The following is a 19,410-nucleotide window of genomic DNA, read 5'->3' on the forward strand; positions in this document are numbered from 1 at the left end:
CCTCTTTACTTTCATAATGTAACCCACTGACACATGAAAGGCAAGCTTATAAATTTCACTTTCAGAGAGAATCATTTTGATTTTAGCAATTTTTCAGGCTCCACCCACAAATATGTATTGAGAGGATGCTGTAAGTCCACATAAACATAACAGAATGAAAATTAGAGACCCAGGCCCTGAGGGCCCGGGGTCAGTAGGGGGCCCCATGAGATGCCCCTGGTACCTTTTTCAGAGGCTTTTTTTAGTTTGGGCAAGGACACAGGAGCCCCATGATCCCCTATTGCCCGGGGGCCCCATGAGTTGTCAGTCCGCCCCTGTATGGATTAAACATAGGGGTTGATTTACTAAAGGCAAACTGTTCACTTCGTATGTGTAGTTGCACACCACAAGGAAATTAGTTACAGAGATTAGTAAATGAGGTAAAGATTCACTTTGCAAAGTAAACGCAATCACATTTTTGCTAGCACATGATTGAATGATGGAAGTCAGTAGAGCTTCCCCTCATTTACCAAACTCTGGAGCAAATTCCCTTGCAGAGTGCAACTGTCTATTTGTCTTTAGTAAATCAACCCTGTAGTATATTATCCATAAACAGAAACACGGGGAGATTTACTAAAACTGGTGCACACAGAATCTGGGGTAGCTGTGTATAGTAACCAATCAGCTTCTAACTTCAACTTCTGAAATTCAGCTTTGACAATGAAACCTGGAAGCTGATTGGTTACCATGCACAGCTGCACTAGTTTTAGAAAATATTCCCCACTGTGTCATTCCAAGCTGGGTTTATTCTTGTGGACGTATAGCATCACCTTCCTGCAGCAATATTCTGACTAGCGATGGCTTTAGCTCTCACATCACACATACTTTGGCCAACAATAGCACTAGACACAAAAATACTTGAGCAATGTCACCTGGAGAGTTGGTGTTCTTAACTACATAGGTTTTATTTCTCTGTGGCTGTTCCTGCAAGAGACAAACATTGACTGTGTTTAAAAGCTCAAATAGATTCAAACGTTGCATTTCAAAACATAATTCCATTCCAGCACAATAATAGGAGCATGAGATGGTGTGCTTCACCAGTCTTAAAATATAAAGACAGGACTGCAGCAACATTACACTTGTCAGCTGTCTCTGGCCTTTGAAACCCTCAAAGAAGAATTTCAGAGACAGAGATTTCACAGGTACAATCAGTTTTCTCTTTACTTCTTACCGTGCTTGGATATGGAAAATCAAACTTCACAAACGCATGCAGGTCGTTGGGTGCCATTCCTGTGAAACAAATTAATAGAAGTGAGCAATTTTCATCGGATACCAAGTGACACTACAACTAAAAAATAACTGAGAAAAGAAACTGCACATAAAACATGAAGTTGTATGGTGACACATGGGGCAACACAGCCATGGATAGAGTCCACACTCTGCAGTATATTCAGCAGCTCCTGAAGGGCCATTTGAGCGTTTGTGCCATTAAAGCAAATCTTGCTTTGTCCATCCAGGGCAAAACAACAATGTGCCTTGAATGCCCCCCTCTCCTGCATAACATGTTTCTTTTCATCATTTTCCCCAGTGCTACATTCAGTCACTTGCAGCTGAAAAATAAATATGGTACTTTTGTGAATCAGGGAGGATGTGAAAAAAAGGAGGCTATTCATGGATCAAAATTCGGCCAGTTCAGCAGGCACCATCCAAGATTCCATCCATGTATGGATAAGCTGACTGTTCCCCAAATCGATACATCAATTGACTTGGGTACAACCAGCCTGTAGGAATTTTCTACATGTAATTACTGCTAGCGGCTATAGCCTCTAGGAGTAATCAGTGTTCTGCCTGCTAGAAAGGCTCCCTGTGCTCCCCCCTGCTGGCAGAACATAGCTGAACATGGCTCAGCACGAGGCATTGTTGATGGGGGAATCAAACGGTTTTCTTTCCTTTCTTTCAAATCATCTATGGACTGCCCAACTCCCTTTCCTCTCACATGATCACATTGGTGCTTGTGATTGAGTCAGTGTTGCCACATGGGGTTGGGAGCGAGAGTCTTCAGCGCCTTTGTAAGCTTAACAAGAACACAGGGATTTCCTTCCTCGACTGTTGAAAGAAGGCATGGGAGATCAACAAATAGGCGAGCATAGGAGAAGGTGGCATTAAAGTCAACAAGTTGCTTTACAATGCATGTGCAAAGCACAGGTTCACTTGAATCTTTCAGGTTACAAGATCAAAATGCAACTGAACAAGAAAAAAATAGATTTCATTTAAGAATACAAGTGAAAAACTCATTAACATTTCTCTAAAATCTAACTGTAGTTCAGGCAGGGGCGGACTAACAACTCATGGGGCCCCCAGGAAATAGGGGATCATGGGGCGCCTGTGTCCTTGCCCAAACTCAAAAAAGCCTATGAAAAAGGTACCAGGGGCATCTCATGGGGCCCCCTACTGACCCCGGGCCCTTGGGCAGTGCCCGAGTTTCCAAATGGTCAGTCCGCCCCTGAGTTTGGTGACATGAAGTTCTGGGGTGTGTTCAGAGAAGTGCCAATCAGCACTGGCTTTAGCAGTTCAGAGTCTCTCTGGAGTCATATAGTACTCAATGAGCCCAGGATGTTACTGCAACACTAGTGAATGGATGCTTTAGCAGAGACACCAGCCATGGGGTGAGACAAACAGGGCCGATCAACTCCAAACTGAGTTCCAATTGCAGATCAGAGCATGGAGGCAGATACATAAATCTTAGTAAATCACACCTCCCTTCTATATTTTGTTTTACAGAAACCCTAAACACTGCTTTGGACAGCCCTGAAATAAAATGTGGAAAAAAGCTCAGCTGAACTCATTTGGCCAATTTGTATACAGAGATGGCAGACATGTCAGATAACAGCTGACACCATTCTAGTGTAGTAAGGGACTATGGTGACAGGTTTTTATTCACTTCAAGCAGTTTTGCATCTTCATACAAGTCTATGGGAATGCAAAACCAATTTGAAGCAGAAGTGTCTCAAACTGATGTCATCAACACAAGCTGAACTTCCATTGACAACAACCCTAAGAATGGCAGCAAAATGAGACAACTGATATGCTAGACTCAGCCAGGCTATTCAGTAGGTGCAGGAAAAAAGCGCGCCTATTCTGGGGTTGGTCTAAAATAAGTATCCACATGCAACTGGATGCTCTCTTTGATGACTGGTTAGTGAACCAATATACTAATGTTATTATCAGAAACCAGAAAAACTGAGAGTTTCATACTATAAAAGAGTTGAGAAATGGGAGCAGGACACAGATGAAGAGGTGCTTAAAAAGCACCCACTGAATATAAAATGAGCATACAAAGTAGGAATATTCAATATTTAATATTTGCCTGACAAAGAAGAAAATGTATTTTTGGTAATTTTTTTTTTTTTTTAACTCTAACCATAATATTCAAAATATATAAAAAAACACTACACATTACCTTAAAACCCAAGTTCAGGTTGGAAGAAAAAAAACTCTTGCAGCGGGGGTCCCTATTCTCCCTAGCAGTGCAAGGGTATGTTTAATTTTGTCTAGAGGCAGATAAGAAGGCTGCATTACTTGCCTTACCCCCACTCTGGCCAGCTCCGGCACTCTCCGGTGCTCCAGTCTGTAGGTGGTCCCTTGGCATCCATAATGTGCCATGCAGGGCATTTGCAGGTAGAGATGGCAAGAGTGAGATTGTAGCCAGGAGGGCCTTGGAGAAGAGGTTGGGGGGGGGGGGGAACAGTGACAACACTGGAGGGACCCTGCAGGAGTGGAGAATAAGGTAAGTATTCACACCTTATTCCTCATCCCCTAGACAAAAATAAGCAAACCCCTGCAGTGCTGACACTGAAACAGTCATTTTTTTCTGTCCTTGGAGTGGGGCTTTAAAAATAAATACAATAAAAAAAATACACTGATAAAAACAACCTGCAATATGCAGACACCTCTCCTCGCAAAAGAGCGGGTAAGAATATGGCTGAGAAATATCTGCAGTTTGCTAGACAAACATGTTTTCCTCCAGAATTCATTACAAAACAACTAAAGAGGAAGAGAGCACGCTTTGGAAGGTGTTGAAAGGGACAGAGACAAGGAGAATGTCACCTGCAGGGGCTGGAAGATTAATGCCTCGTACTATAATCAGCAGCATCAATGTACTACTTAGCTCCGAGAATACTCTGTTGGGAAAGAAGGATCATGATCAGTTATATACAGACCAACAATTAGTCCAAACAACTCACATAACCTCCCCCTTTTCATTTCAGTATTCTACCATTTCCAAAAAGAAAAATACATAGACACTGTATCTGAACAGTTACTGGTGTTGGAGTCTGACCTATGCCTGACTGGAACACCTAATGGTTGTAGATTTGACATATTAATGGTGTCAGATCTGTTCTATGATCTGCTCTGTGACTGACCCAAACAGTTACTGGTGTTAGATCTGACATATGCCTGAGCTAAATAGCTGCTGGAGTTTGGTCTAATTTATGGCTGACCTGAATAGTTACTGGTGATACTTCTGACCTGTGCCTGGCCTGAACATTTAGTGGTCTTAGGTTTGATCTATGCCTGATCAACAGTTACTGGTGCTTGATCTGACCTATGCCTGCCTTGAACGGCTTCTCAACATTCCTCACAGTCAGTATTGATCAAAATGATTACCGGACTATTCTCAATGTCTTGTCTTCAAAATGATAGGGAGGTGGATCACGGCCCTGAGCTTGAGATAGGTGAAGGATATCACAATTCTTCTTGCATTCATCTGCCATTTTTTTGAACCTGCCACAAGAACACAAGCAACATCAGACATTGCTGAAGATTTAGCCCAAGGAGCTCTGTCAAGACTTCTACATATTCTCAGTTTATCAAAGAGGGGAATAACAATATAATACAACAAAAATATGGATTTGTGTACTTACCATTAACTTTTTTTCTTGGAGCCCAGTGAGGGATACAGAATTTTATAATCCTGTAGGTTATACTGCTGCCTGTAGGGACGACTGGATACTGGCAAACAAAAAAACTGTAGAACAGCCCAAGGTATAACCCTCCTACTATCAGCATGCCTCATAAAATAATTTTAAATGGTTTAAAAATAGAAAAATAAAATTTACACACACACACACACACACACACACACACACACACACACACACACATATATATACACACACACATACACACACACACACACATACATAAAATGTCACAAAGGCTTGATGCCGTATAGCTGAAGAGGTGCTTAGTGAAGAAAGCCAGCCCAATCTTGAAGACCACAGCCTGAACCTTGGTTTGTCCAAGCCACCTAGAGATGGTGAAACTGGAAACCTGGGAGCCCATGCTGTGCCCCCGTCTGAGATGTCAACAAGGGAATCCATCTTCATGAAAGAAGCAGCAGCTGAAACATTTACACAGCCTGAACCACATCCAACCAATAGAGAAAATTTCAATTTTGTGAACTGCAGTTGGACAAAAGGGATGGAATTACAATGATCTGGTTAGGTTGCAAAACAGAGACTACTTTGGGAAGAAAGGAAGCCCAGGGCCTCAATACAACATTGTCCTTGTGCAAGAACATAAAGGGTTTCTTGCAGGATATAGCTGTCAGCTCAGACACTTGCCTAGCCGAGGTGATTGCCACAAAAAATGCAACCTTGTGAGTCTGACCGGAGAGTGGAAGGTTCAAAGGGGACTGGACTGGGAGCCCCATGCAAAACCCCTACACAAAGGGTTTAATTAGAAAATGGAAAGCCAACAGTCTCTGAAACTAAATGGAAAGGGGAGAAATCCAACCCATGGTACTACCAGCCAGGTGTTGGTTCAGATCAACTGCAAAAAAGAACAGATCTGTCATATGGAGAAACCCCAAGGGTGGAAGCCCTTAGACCCACAGCAAGCAAAGTACACCTTCCATGTCTGGTGGTAAACCTTGTGGGAAGTGTATTTCCTAGCCTTCAGTAACATAGGAATCAAACTTAAGAGATGCCCTGTATGTTAAAACCTGGGTTTTAACAGTCATGCTGTTAAAGCAAGGGACCAGCAGTCAACAGATCCACAGTAGGAATGAACAGCTTTGGAACAAAACAGAAAAGGCAAGTGCTTAGAATTAGCAAACAGCCTATCAGGGCATTTTCAATCTCTGTACAGGAATAAGGCCTTGATTGCACGGGTGGCAACAGGATGGTAAAAGCCATGATTTTACCATCCCTGACTGCCCACCTAAAAAACTTACCATGGCAACTGAAGGGGAACCTCGTGGCTACGATGCTTTGCTTAATGATCACCTTAACTTGGCATGTCCCCACTGAAGTCACTGTGACCGTGCAGTAACTGAGAGCTAAACCTTAATTAATGATTGTAGCAAGGTATTTATATATAAAATCTACCTTTATAATAATAAAGCAATAATTGAGCCTTGCTGGTAAGTAGGAGAATTATACCCTGGGACGGGCTACATTTTTTTCTTTGCCAATGCTAGTGTAGGCGGTAGCATAAATAAAAGGTTTAAGACTCTCTACATTTCTCAAAGGACAAGAAAAAAAATGTGTCTGTGTACCATTCTCTTTGAATAACATGACTTTAGGACACGTGTGCCTTCATTCCCTAATGTCTATGGCCATCTTTACATTCTATCTGGTTACTGATGTAGAGACTTTTTACTCACCTTGTGGTTTCTGCAACATTTCCCATCTGAGTAAATTGCTTGGAGTACCGCAAACATTTCTAGGAGGAAACAAAAGACTGGATGATGCCAGTCCATAAAGCCTCTGAAGATGAATCTAGTTCATAGCTGTAAATATATACTTTCTACATACTTAACAGCTTAAAAAGTGTTTATTTTTTATGAAATAATAAAAGTAGCCATATTGTGCTATCATTTGTACCAGTTTACATAGAAAAGATACTAAAGGGACTGTATAGATGTAAACCCCATGGGTGGACCTTCTGGGTCTGAAAAATGGAGACATATCAACTATCTGTGAATGTTTATCACCTTAATACTACATTATGTACACTATTTGGCCATAAGTTGTAGATACCTGATCATCAAATCTATCTATATGGTCAGATGTGTGTGGACACCCTTTCCTGGTGAGGGGTACTGTTAAAGCTACAAATACAGACATTTTAGACAATTGTAGACTTCTATCTTTGGTGGTTTCAACTTGGAGAAGACCCTCTTTTGTTCCGGCATATATTTGTGCTCCTGTGCACAACGCCAGATCAATAGAACATGCATTGGCAAGTTTGGTGTGTCAGAACCCGCATTGCCTGCACAGAGCTAACTTGAATGCTGACTGAGCCAGGCCGCTTTCTCCAACATCGATATTCAACCTTGAAAATGCTATTGTGGCTTAATGGGCACGAAATTCTGCAGACACACTCCCGAGCTTTTTCAGAACAGTGGTGGCTGCTTAAAGCAACCAAAAAGGGGGTGGGGGGGGGGGGGGGCATCTCAATTTGAATGAATGCCCATGGTTTTGGAATGGGTTTTCAAGCAAGCTAATGTAGGTGTGATGGTCAGGTGTCCACAAACATTTGACCATACAATGCATTTAGAAACAAAAGACACTATACAGTATATGCTGAAAAAAACCTTTGGCAGGCCTTGAAGACAGATGAAATCCAATAAGGTTCAATTCATAAAGATTTATGCAAGGATAAGGATTTTTATTTTATCCATGTGACATTAAATTTTGAATCTCACTGAACTCAGCCTAAAACAACTTTCCTTTAAAAATAAAGATCTTTATCCTGGTGTTTTAGCTTTGTTAATTTGGCTTCTAGTGATAATAAAATCATATATGTTAGTATAGATCATTAGACACTACCCAAGATGTTTCAGTTTCGGTCTTGCTCATTTGAGAGATTCATATACGCAAATAATTTAATATGTATTCCATAAATAACATTTAATATAAAGCCTACAACATCCTTATTCAAAAGGTTCAAAGTTCATATGTCATACATTATCACCACTCAATCAAAGTAGTTCCATCACAAAACCTTAAGAAGTATGATGCTTCAATGTAAATAATATCATGATCCCACTATTTCCAGTTACCAATCACAGTTCAACTTTAAAGGAAAAGGAAAGTCATTTTTTTCGTGCGTACATAATGTGAGATAATAGCAGGATATACTCTGCAGTAATTCCTTAGAGTCTTTCACATTTTTACTAACTTGCTCCCCAATGTTTCTTTTGTATTGTCATAAACACAGCAATATTTGTAGATTCGCTCATAGATGAAGCTCTAGGGATAACATATATCACTGGGGAGTAGATTTTTTTTTTAATGGCTTCGCTGATTCATAGATTTGCACTGTGAGAAGGTGCACTAGGGCAGTGGTGGGCAACCTTTTTTTTTAAACTGAGCCAAATCTCGCCAAAACCACGATTGAAATTTATTTTGAGAGCCACATTTTTAAAACTGAAAATACATCCCCCATATAGTAATTCATCCCCCATATAGTAATTCATCCCCCATATAGTAATTCATCCCCCATAGTAATTCATCCCCCATATAGTAATTCATCCCCCATATAGTAATTCATCCCCCCTATAGCAATTCATCCCCCCTATAGCAATTCATTCCCCATATTGTGCCAATTCACTTACCTTTGCTCCGCGAGTTCCTCTCGCCGTGTTCCCGCGCCGTTCCGGTCTTCAGGGCAGACTGTGAGAGGAGAGGAGTTCGTCACGCTGCCCCGCCTACATCCTGACAGCCAATGTGCCGGGCGCCCGAGAGGAGGGAGGGGAGCGGGCGCCCGGCACACAGAAGAGCCGCATTAAATTGTGTAAAGAGCCGCATGTGGCTCGCGAGCCGCGGCTTGCCAACCACTGCACTAGGGCATAACCATGTGACCAGGACAGAAAGTGAGAAGAATCTCTGGAGTGGGGACACACAAATTCCATTCTATCAATTTGAAAAAAAAAAAAAAGGTAGGCTGGAGTTAATTTTTAGGTATAAAATTAGAGAATATGATGTAATATTTGGAGGATCAGTGCAAGATACCTCATGCTGTTCATGAAGAAGCTTCAACAACTGAGGGTAAACTTCATCTGAGTTCTGTGGTGACCTGGTATCTTCATGTTCTACTACAACAAAGTCACTGTCCTCATCTGGAGGTGGTGGGATCTGGGGAATAAAAGCAAAGACTGCTTAATGATTTGAGGATATGTCAATCTGTTGCAATACGCCTACAATGAAAGATGGCTCATTAATTGCAATAAAGGATATGCAGTGGATGTGGGAATCTCTTAGATTTTTCTCATTCAGCCTATAGGTCAAACAAAAGAGATCCATCATTAGGATTATGATTAACCACTTGAAGACAGAAGACACTTTTCAGACATTTTTTGTTTACAAGTAAAAATCTGTATTTTCGGTCTCTGATCAGCCGGTGGAACTGCTGACTTCAGTGCCGGGCTTCCCGATCACACGGGAGAGACCAGAGAGGCACTGGAGGGGCAACCCTCCTGCTACCTTTAAAAGCTGCTCAGAACACTTTTAAAAGGGTAGGCAATCCCTGGCTGAAAATTTTAATACTGGGGTTATTGCTAGCAGATGCAGCCATGGCCCCCGTATAACCACGTGAACACAATCACATATATTTACGTGATTGTGCTGCAAGTGGTTAAGCAATTGCTAGCTTAAGACCACTATATTTTGCCCATTTCAAACAGTGGGATAAACAATCAAGACCCATAGAGCCAGCCTGCTCTGAGTGGATAAAAATGTATGCACACCTTTAACCACTTGCCTACAGGGCACGTATACTGTCCAGGCCAATTTTCAGCTTTCAGCGCTGTCACACTTTGAATGGGAATTGCGCGGTCATGCAACACTGTACACATATGACATTTTTATCATTTTTTTGAGACAGATAGAGCTTTCTTTTGGTGGTATTTAATCACCTCTGGGTTTTTTATTGTTTGCTAAACAAACCAAAAACAACTGAAAATTTAGAAAAAAAAAAAGTTTTTCCTTAGTTTTGTTATAAACTTTTGTAAATAAGTGATTTTTATCCTTCACTGATGTGCGCTAATGAGGCTGCGGTGATGGGCACTGATAGGCTGCACTGATGGCCACTGATGAGGAGGCACTGGTAGGTGGCACTGATGGGCATTGACAGGCATCACTGATGGGCACTGAAAGGCAGCACTCATATGGCAGTGATAGGCAGCACTGATAGGCGGCATTGACTGGCACTGTTAGGTGGCACTGACTGGCACTGTTAGGCGGCACTGATAGGCAGCACTGACAGGCGGCACTGATAGGTGGCACTGATTGGCAGCGATAGGTGAAACTGAAAGGCAGCTCAGATGGGCACTGATATGTGGCATTGATGTGCACTGGTAGGCACTGATAAGTGGCATTGATGTGGCACTGATGGGCACTGGCAGGTGGCATTAATGAGCATTGACAGCTGGCATTGATGGACACCGACAGGTGGCACTGCTGGGGCTACACTGATCATGAGCGCACACTGATCATCAGTGCCCTGATGATCAGTGTAGATGTCCCCTCTGAGGAATGCCGATTATCGGCTCTCCACTCCTCAGGAGCTGTCAGATAACTGGCATTTCCCTATTTACATAAGATCAGCTGTGATTGGACACAGCTGACCACATGACCAAGCCGACATCTTCGGCTCTTTCCGTTGATCGGTGATCCGCTGTGTCTGAGGGACACAGCGCACCACCAATCGCTGTGCTACACGCCCCTGGAGCCACGCATGTGCGGTTAGAGTGGGAGGACGTCATATGGCGTCCTCCCAAAATGAGAGAACCGCCTTGCGCCCGTCATTACCTTATATGGTGGGGGGGAGGCGGTTAAAGGAAACCTGTCAGAGAAATACAGTGTTGATATTTCTGATCCACTTCTGTAGACACCAGTTCACTGGCTTCTGTGCTACACTTCTGGTTAGAATGCAATCCTAATCAATGACATAAAACACATGCAGACTGGGAGTTCTGATTACACTTGCTGCACACCAGAAAGTGCTCAATCCTGGGACAGTCAGGAAATAACATTTTCATGAGCAGATCAGCAAAAGCAGTTCACACATTTCTCTTAACACATGTCTAATTTAATCATTCTAAAAAAGCTATGTTAAAGCTGTAGTAAACTCCGCTTTGTGATTTTTACCTACAGGTAGGCTTATAATAAAGCTTACCTGTAGGTAAAATTAATATCTCCCAAACGTGATGGTGAATTCACTGGTGCATGCGCTCTGAAGAAACGGCATACTCATGCTATTCCTTCAGAGCTCTGTGCCACTGCCGTAACTCCTGTGCACATGCGCAGGAGTGAATTTATCACAGTTCAGCCATTCAAGCGGCCGAAGCCCGCTAACTTGGAAGGAAGCCTGTGTGTAGATGGAAGCCCTGTCAGTTGTGATAGCGCACCGCTGGAGGGCTTTGTTTCAAGGTGAGTCTTTCATAATCTGCTTTGATGCATCGCGTGATATTACCTTCCAGAAGGAAAATTTTCTTTTTTCAGAAGTTTACTACCGCTTTAACAGGTGAAGTTAAAGTCTGTTGATGCACCAACCTTGGCAATGTCAACCAGGGTCCCACTTTTGACTTTATCGATGGAAGCTTGGATAGTACGGACCACTACCATGTGCTCTTTGGCAAGGACCAGGTCATTTTTTTTCTTAGCTTGGAGAGCTGCTTTCCTGTACTGTCTCCTGCGGTTCTCCAGGAATTCCAGCTGTTCTTGTACTGAAAGTCACATGACCGGATGAAAGTTAGAAAAGTCCGCTTTTTGGGGCCATGAACACAACAGAACCCCAGAGCTTATGTATATTATTCCTATCCATACCTTCAGGGGGAAAGTCCCCAGTGGGCTCTGTGGTTTCAGCGACTTTGGTTTTTTGAGGTGCCTCATCTTGCTGTGGAAGGGTTGATGACACCTGTGGTTTGACAATCTGGATGGGCTTTTGCTGGCTGTTCACCCTAAAAAAAAAAAAAAAAAAAAAAGAGAGTACTCAGAACTCTGAGCTTCCCATGCTGCATGTTCATTTTAAACTGTAAACAACGTACTTTTTTAAAGTACCTGTAAATTAGATATAAACCCCAATTACATTTACATTGTTTGAGTACTGCCGTGTTTCCCCGAAAATAAGACATGGTCTTAAATTTTTTTTGGCTAAAAAAAACAAAAACAAAAAAAACACACTAGGTCTTATTTTTGGGGGTAGGTCTAATTTTTTTAATGTCCAGGTGTGGACAGGGGGTGCAGAGGTGAGTTGCAGGCAGTTGTGGATGAGTGTTACCATAGAGAGGGCTGGCTGGTGACAGTTGTGAGCTGCAGTCAGGTGTTGCAGAGGTGAATTGACAGGTGAGTTTCAGGCAGGGTGCATGGGTGAGTTGCAGACAGGGGATGCAGAGGTGAGCTGTGGCTGGGAGGTGCAGAGGCAAGCTGTGGCCAGGGGGTGCAGAGGTGGGTTGCAACTCAGCTCACCTCTGCACCCCCCCAGCCAAAGCTCACCTATGCACCCTTTCTGCAACTCACTTTACCTCTGCAACACCTGACTGCAGCTCACCTTTACACCCTCCCCCCCTCCACTGCCCTCATATGGTTAGCTAGCATTGCAAAACACTGCTGTCAGCAGCCGGCCCCTCTCTATAGTAACTCCCGTTTCGGGTCCTATCTTCCCACACAGTGCACCAAGTGCACTTACTCACCGCTCCGCCTCTTCCCCACTGGCCGGCAATCAACCCTGGGGCATCGGCTTCCATGCATTAGGATGCCCCGTCCCTAAACACACTGCGCCTGCAGATATCTGTTCCTTCCCTGTCCCACAGTGAGTACAGAGATAGGGAGGTTCCATGGGAGCGAATGGTGCTGTCACTTACAAAACACAAAAGCCACGTTTCTGTGTTCAGAAGAGACAGTAGATATTGGTGTGCACAGGGCCAGTGCTGGAGGTGGCGGAACGGCGTTTCACTACATTCCGGCTGAAAAAAAAAACCCCGATCACAACTAGGTCTTATACTTTAGCAATTCCCAAAAATAGTACGAAGTCTTATTTTCGGGGAAACACGGTATGTGTCAGCTGTCATTTTTCTGGATTAGATACTTGTTTCACTTTTTATTGATAGTCCTGTTCTTCTGCAGCCACTTTGCAGTCATTTCCTGTCTAAATGCATCCTGATGATGGCTACATGACAATTTTCAGGCATTTCTGCGTTGTTTGTGATAAAACGTACATTTAGGAGACAAAGCATTGCTGTCCTATGACAGGAAATGCCTGAATAAGGAACTTCATGAAAGGATCACAAGGAAGTTCAGGGCCCTCCTAACCCTCTTGTATTGAACTATATCATTGCTATATTTTCTCCCTTTATATTGTAAAGCGCTTAGCAAACTGTTGGCGCTATATAAATCCTGTATAATAATTATTTAAATTACAGCTGCAAAATAAAAAAATAGAACATCTTTTGATATTATATTAACATTTTAGAGCATATATAAGATTTTATTAGGTTTACACACACATTTTAATTGTATGTTAAAAAAAACATTTAAAGAACCCACATAAACATATTAGGGGGCTAGCAATGTACAGAGGGTAAGAAATGTAGGTTTGTGACCTGATCACCTCCATGTCTTCAATCCTGCAATGCTCCTGTCAAAGCTGACAGATTCTCAGTACAGCTCCTTTCCAGCCACTGTGCTGTGCAATCAGGCTCAAGATTTTCAGACAGAAGTCTATGGGAATCTTCTAATAAACATGTTAGACTGAACACTGTGGTGTTCAGAGAAAAATGGTTTAAAATGATGCACCACTCCACCAGGGGAAAAGATGCGAGCAAGATTTAGGGCCTGTGTTGACTACCTTTGGGCTTGTGTCTATGGTATAAGATTGACATTAATTTGAGAAGTTTCTGGGATCAACATTTCTTGACAGGTTGCATTTGACTTGCAGTTGATCTCTTTCTAACCCACATTTGATTTGCTAAATGCAAGTTTCGCATCCCCATAGTAAAAAGCAAACAAAAACAGTTGATGAAGACCCCAGCAATGCCAATCTCATCATCCCCCTCCTTTCCAAAATCCTGTTGGATTTTTTCTTTGGTATGACATTTGTTTGAATGGAATGCTATAGATAAGGCAATGGTAGCAAACAGCAAAAAAAGGGAAGAAAGAATGTAAAACGATTTGTTGGAAAAAGTAGAAAGAATAAGAGAATTGATAAAAGCAGAAACTTACAGTGGATCTCGCTTCCCGAAGTAAGGGAGCAATAGTTTGTTTTTTTCTCACAGCCACGATATTCAGACAGACTCAACCTCAAATTTCAGTCATATGGCACAACTGTTCTTGTGACCAACAATATGTGTAAAAGGAAGTCCCTGAAATCTGTGCAAAAGCTCTTTACTGTCACATGATCAAGGCTGAATTGTGCAACATGGGTAAAATCTGTGTGATTAACTTTAAAAAAAAAAAAAATTTAAAATAATTCAGGAAGGACATACTGTTAAATGCACCATATAAACAGTTGTCCTTGCCACACTGGATTCAAGAAATCAATGAGTAGATTAACTGAGACAAACATAACTGGCCTTACTCATAAATGGTCATGTTGTACAAGCCTGTTTCTCTGGTAAACAGGCACAATAAGTGCAACTTTTAAAGAGAAACTCCTGACAAAAAAGCTAAAGGCACAGTTTAAATACATAAACATTTACCAGAGCCAGATCACTCATAAGACAATCTATGCAAATGCTTTTGGATGTGCAAGAATTTCTGTTTTCGCCAAGGAGAGCATGGTTGAGGCACTCCTGATTACAGGTTGTGGAATGAAGATGTGCTCTGAGGCAGTGGTATTGTATCACAAAGTAAGGTTTTATTCAGAACAGCTTTGAACACCTTCAAGAAAGAGAATTAAAGTGGTTGTAAAGGCTCAAGGTTTTCCTACCATCATGCATCCTGTGTACAGCCATTGGCTCCCGCTGCTGTCAATCACAGTCAGTGAGCCCATGAGGAGAGAGAGGGGGCAGGTCTGAGCCACAGCTCTATGTGTGAATGGACACACAGAGCAACACCTTGGGAGCGAACCTGCTTGGGTGCCCCCATAGCAAGTCACTTGCTCTGGGGGTACTCAGCAGGAAAGAAGGGCCAGAAGCAGGGGACCCGAGATGAGGAGGATTGGGGCTGCTCTGTGCAAAACCACTGCACAGAGCAGGTAAGTATAACATGTTTGATATGAATGGCAATAAAAAAATAAAAAAAAAGAACACTTTAATGATACAAATCACTACACACACCGTAGGACAACACATCAGTAATTTCCGATAAAGTTTGTGGGCTGCCCTACAGCCTAGAAAGTGGCCAATCCAAAGGTTTGCAATAAGCGTGACAACAGGTTGCTGAACATTCTTTGGTTTCAAGCAACAACACAGATGTAAGTACACTTTCAAATTTTATTGACCACAAGAATTCTTTTCTCCAGAAAATATTTTTTTAAGGCAGCAATCGAAGGCCTGCTGGATGTCCAAGGACCCAGCTGAAGCCTTTCTACTCCTGCAACGAACCAGGGAGATATTGTAATGGTCTGAATAAATTATTATCCTGGCCAACGAAATCCACAAACGTTTAAATGCTTGATGCGAAAAAACGTGTGCGCAAAATGCAATTTTAGTCGCTCTTTTAAGCAACTTTATTTTTAATTACCGGATGAGACTGTTTAAATAAAATAAAAACAAGAAATCCTCTGTGGGTCAAATCAGAGGGGAGTATTCAAGGGGTAACTAGAGTTTATAGTTTAGAGATTCAGTAATCAACAATTGCCTACCTCCTTCTCTTCATCTTCAGCTCCATCATCCTCACCAGCATGTGCCAATTTCTGAGCAGCTTCCAAAGCTTTCTCCACACTGCCCACATCTCCTGCGCTCTCCATGCCAGGGGATGGAGGAAACCCTACAAGGAAATTGCATTCTTTAACCAAGGAGGTATTTCTACACGGTAAGGAGACTGAAACCCAAAAAGCTGTTCGAGATCATAAAATGGTTCTCCCCCTCCAAAAAAGGTGAGAAGTCCACTTGAAATAGAATAAAGATTGGCTGAAGGCTCATGTCTTGTACTTTCTATTATAGTATCTCTTAAGAGTTCATTCACAGTTGCCAAAATGGTAACTATGTGCAGAGTGATGTGCAAAAGCCACCCTAAAACACTGTACAATAGCAGCCAACAAACAATGTACTGGATGCAATAAAAGGGAAATGTGAATTTATTTTTTTGTCTGTCATAGTTCAGGAGCAGCCAATATATAATGAATGGGTTGCTTTACTGGAAAACAAGAAAAAACTCTGCAAAGGAATGCTGAAGTGGAAATTTGCCCTTAGGGCCCATTCACAGGACTGTAACTTGGTAATACATGTGCATTTAATGTGCAGTATTCATGTGTTGATGTGCGCTGCAGTGAAGTGGCTACCAAACCCCCAGAATGCATAAAACATCATGTTTTTTTTCCCAACATGCATCTTTAACATGCAGCATTTATGAGTTGAAAAGCGTTGGGTTAGGAAGCCCTCTCATTTTGGTGCTGCCAAACCACAACACACGAAACCTGGACAAGCACTATTTTTTTCCCAACACAGCATACTACAAAGCACTAATAGTTAACATACAGGCAATACAGCGCACTGCCTAGGTGAGTTGGAGTGCCACTAAAATTTTAAGAAATGCCAACGTACTTTTTCATGTACTACCATATGCTACATGGGATAATGTACAGAAACCACACAATTATTTTAGGTGGAGCCCAGGACGCCATTGACATTACGCCGCCAGTGCCACGTGGAGGCCCGGCGGCCATCTTTAATCTTAAAGGGTCAGTCATTTGATTAAACCTGGCACCATTGTGAGTTTTTTCTGAACACTCCTGTTTTTCTTGAATAAAATCATTTTCATCAACCTACTACACTATGGGTTCTTTCCTGTGTCTTCTGCGATGAGCCTTTTCAGCTTCTGCAGACCCAGATTGATCCCTGCACCAGCCTTTGAGAGGAGGAATTTTCCACTTCACACACTTCTGTAAGGATTTCTGTGACCTGCTGTACCTACATTTCGCCACACGAGGGTGCTTCATCTCTACTATCTCCAGCTCCTGCCCATTACCAGACCAGAAAAGAGAGGGGAATCTCCATGATATCATATACACATACGTATTATTAATACGTTTCTGGTTAGTGCGCATTTCTAACTTTTGCACTGGGAATCAGCAAGCACCATTACTGGACTGTGATTTATTTATTTTCTTATTCATTTGCTTTGGTTTCATTTATTATTTATATTTGCCCGCAATATAGTAACATCACACAGCGCTGCATTTTCTTTATATATATATTTTTGGGACTTTTAAGTGTTTTCCTTGAATGTTCAGCTGCTGACCATTGGAGCGCTCACTGTATTTTTTATACTCTCACGGATCTAAGTTGCCCCTTGACAACCCATGATACAAAAAAGCCTATCTTCTTATTGATCTGTGATTTACCGGATCAGCTGTGTTAATGCGGAGATGGCAACAATATAAGAGGAAGGCTGTCAAATTATAGACAACATTCCAATGCTATTAGAAAATTTAAATATATACATTTTCCTGTTTACCTGCCACAACTGTGCCATTTTGGCCAGCTATTTTATATCTTGTTATGACCCTACTAGTCATTAGGATTACCCCGCCAATATACCAGGCAAAACAGTAAACATATGCGGCTGAAATAAAAACTTTAAGTACATTTGTCCTTTGCAAAGACTTGGAGTACTCATCTCTCCTGCTGCCTGTATTACTGATCGCTGCAGTAGTGAAGAAAAAATGGTGCCTGACGGGCATGTAAAGTCTGACATGTCAACCGTGATTCAACCAAACAGCCCTGATGTCACCACTGTATCCTGTAGTGGCACAGCAGCTGATGGAACAAACCACAGAGCACAGCAGAGAACCAGGAAATCAGAACTCCTGGGAAGAGAAGTCTTAATCTACCCATAGATGGACTGAATTAAGCCGGTACGGCAAGGACCATACAAATTTCAATTCATCTATGGCCATTCCTCATCGACTGTTGGAAAACTTGTCAGTTAACAGCTTGCAGCAAATTGGCTGCAGCCGCTGATCAAAGTATTCTAACAGTGGAAAAGACCCACTGTCAGAATACAATGGCACAGCAGGGAGGATTCCTCCATCCACCTAGCTTGTGTGGATGAGGGAATCCATTCACTTTTTTTTTTTCGATCAACTAGCTAACTGATCAAAAAAAAAAAAAATGAACCGTCTACGGCCAGTATTACTTTAGCAACTAGGACTGCTTTAAAGGATTAAAAATAACAACTAGGCCTGCAATCAGAAGAAATGTTAGCCTGTGTCAATAAGCTTTTTGATGGAATTTACATGTAGAACAAAACAAGTAATATGTTACCTGGAGGTACTGGGAGCTCTGCCAGATTCACTGATCTGCCAGCTTTGGAAGCCCGTATGGCATCCTGATATTGCTGCAATAAAGAAATGAATTTGGTTACATTTAACAGGGAACAGATCCTTGTGTGCTCTGCCTAGCTTCCGTTACTTAGTTTAGTTTTCCCTTTATGGAAAAGTAAAGGATTAATAAAACACAACCACTATTGTTTGTGCACTGCATATAAAGTCATAAAGGTATAATATTAATAATAATTATTTTTTGTCAACAGAACATTATCTTTATCAGTGTGGCTTTGCTCACTGGACAAATCAGCATGTACAGCAGTTTTTATATAAAATGACTAAAGCTTTTGTAGACTGAAGACAAACTGCAGATAAAAAAACTTTTTTTTTGTTAGATTAGCACAGGATGGGTAAGGGGTACAACTTTTGTTGGGTTTATACTGTCAATGTACTTGTTAGGGAGATTTCCACCACTTCCTGTAGAGACAGACTGCAAGAAAACACTTTTTCCCAAGAATATCTAACGGATTAAATTTATTGTCTCTGTCTTCATGTCTCAGTGACAACAGCTCCACTCATTTCTTGAAAAGCTGCCAGAGGCATAGGAAGAATGGTACAAGAACATCAATATTTACCCGGCTTTCCAAAAATAAATAGATTTCTTCTTGGAGTTGAGTTTTAGTCCTTAAAGCGGCTGGCTTCTTCTGTTCTATTTGTGCCACCAGAGCAAGCTGCCTGTGCACAATTTCTAGGCAATTTGGAGCAATTTTAGTCATTTTGCCAAGGCACCCCAGAAAGCATCCTGGTTGAAAAAGGCTGGTTGAATTACATCAGTAATGAGGGGGGTTGGGTTACGTCAGTAATGAGAGGTGGGTTGGGTTACAACAGTAACGAGAGGGGGTCGGGTTACCTCAGTAATAGAAGGGGTTGGATTACCTCAGTTATAGAGGGGGTTGGATTACCTCAGGGAGAGAGTGTTGGATTACCTCAGTG

The 19,410-nt window shown here is 42.0% G+C and overlaps 1 protein-coding gene across 1 annotated transcript; it reads right to left on the bottom strand.

The window, feature by feature from the left end:
- Nucleotides 1–833: 833 nt before the first annotated feature.
- Nucleotides 834–19,193, bottom strand: LOC149449472 (coiled-coil and C2 domain-containing protein 1B-like). Its single transcript, XM_089693201.1, has 12 exons — nt 19,053–19,193; nt 18,416–18,488; nt 15,793–15,917; nt 14,788–14,867; nt 11,817–11,950; nt 11,544–11,716; nt 9,003–9,125; nt 6,650–6,708; nt 4,648–4,764; nt 4,087–4,160; nt 1,211–1,269; nt 834–963 (listed from the first exon to the last, which is right to left on the bottom strand). Exons 1-12 carry the CDS (start codon nt 19,191–19,193, stop codon nt 850–852), a joined length of 1,272 nt encoding a protein of 423 aa, XP_089549327.1. The 3' UTR covers nt 834–849.
- Between the last annotated feature and the right edge of the window lie 217 nt (nt 19,194–19,410).

The sequence above is a fragment of the Staurois parvus genome, unplaced genomic scaffold (genome assembly GCF_062004578.1).
Source record: "Staurois parvus isolate SC_StPar_1 unplaced genomic scaffold, SC_StPar_1.0 ptg000618l, whole genome shotgun sequence".
In the NCBI taxonomy this organism is placed as follows: Eukaryota; Metazoa; Chordata; class Amphibia; order Anura; family Ranidae; genus Staurois; species Staurois parvus.

Excerpts from the sequence above, each read along its gene's own strand:
- LOC149449472 (XM_089693201.1), bottom strand. The coding sequence starts at position 19,193 with ATGACTAAAATTGCTCCAAATTGCCTAGAAATTGTGCACAGGCAGCTT. Across the intron at positions 18,489-19,052 it reads ATTTATTTTTGGAAAGCCGG|CAATATCAGGATGCCATACG; the intron begins GTAAATATTGAT and ends TCTTTATTGCAG. Across the intron at positions 9,126-11,543 it reads CCCTGGTTGACATTGCCAAG|ATCCCACCACCTCCAGATGA; the intron begins GTTGGTGCATCA and ends TTTATTCCCCAG.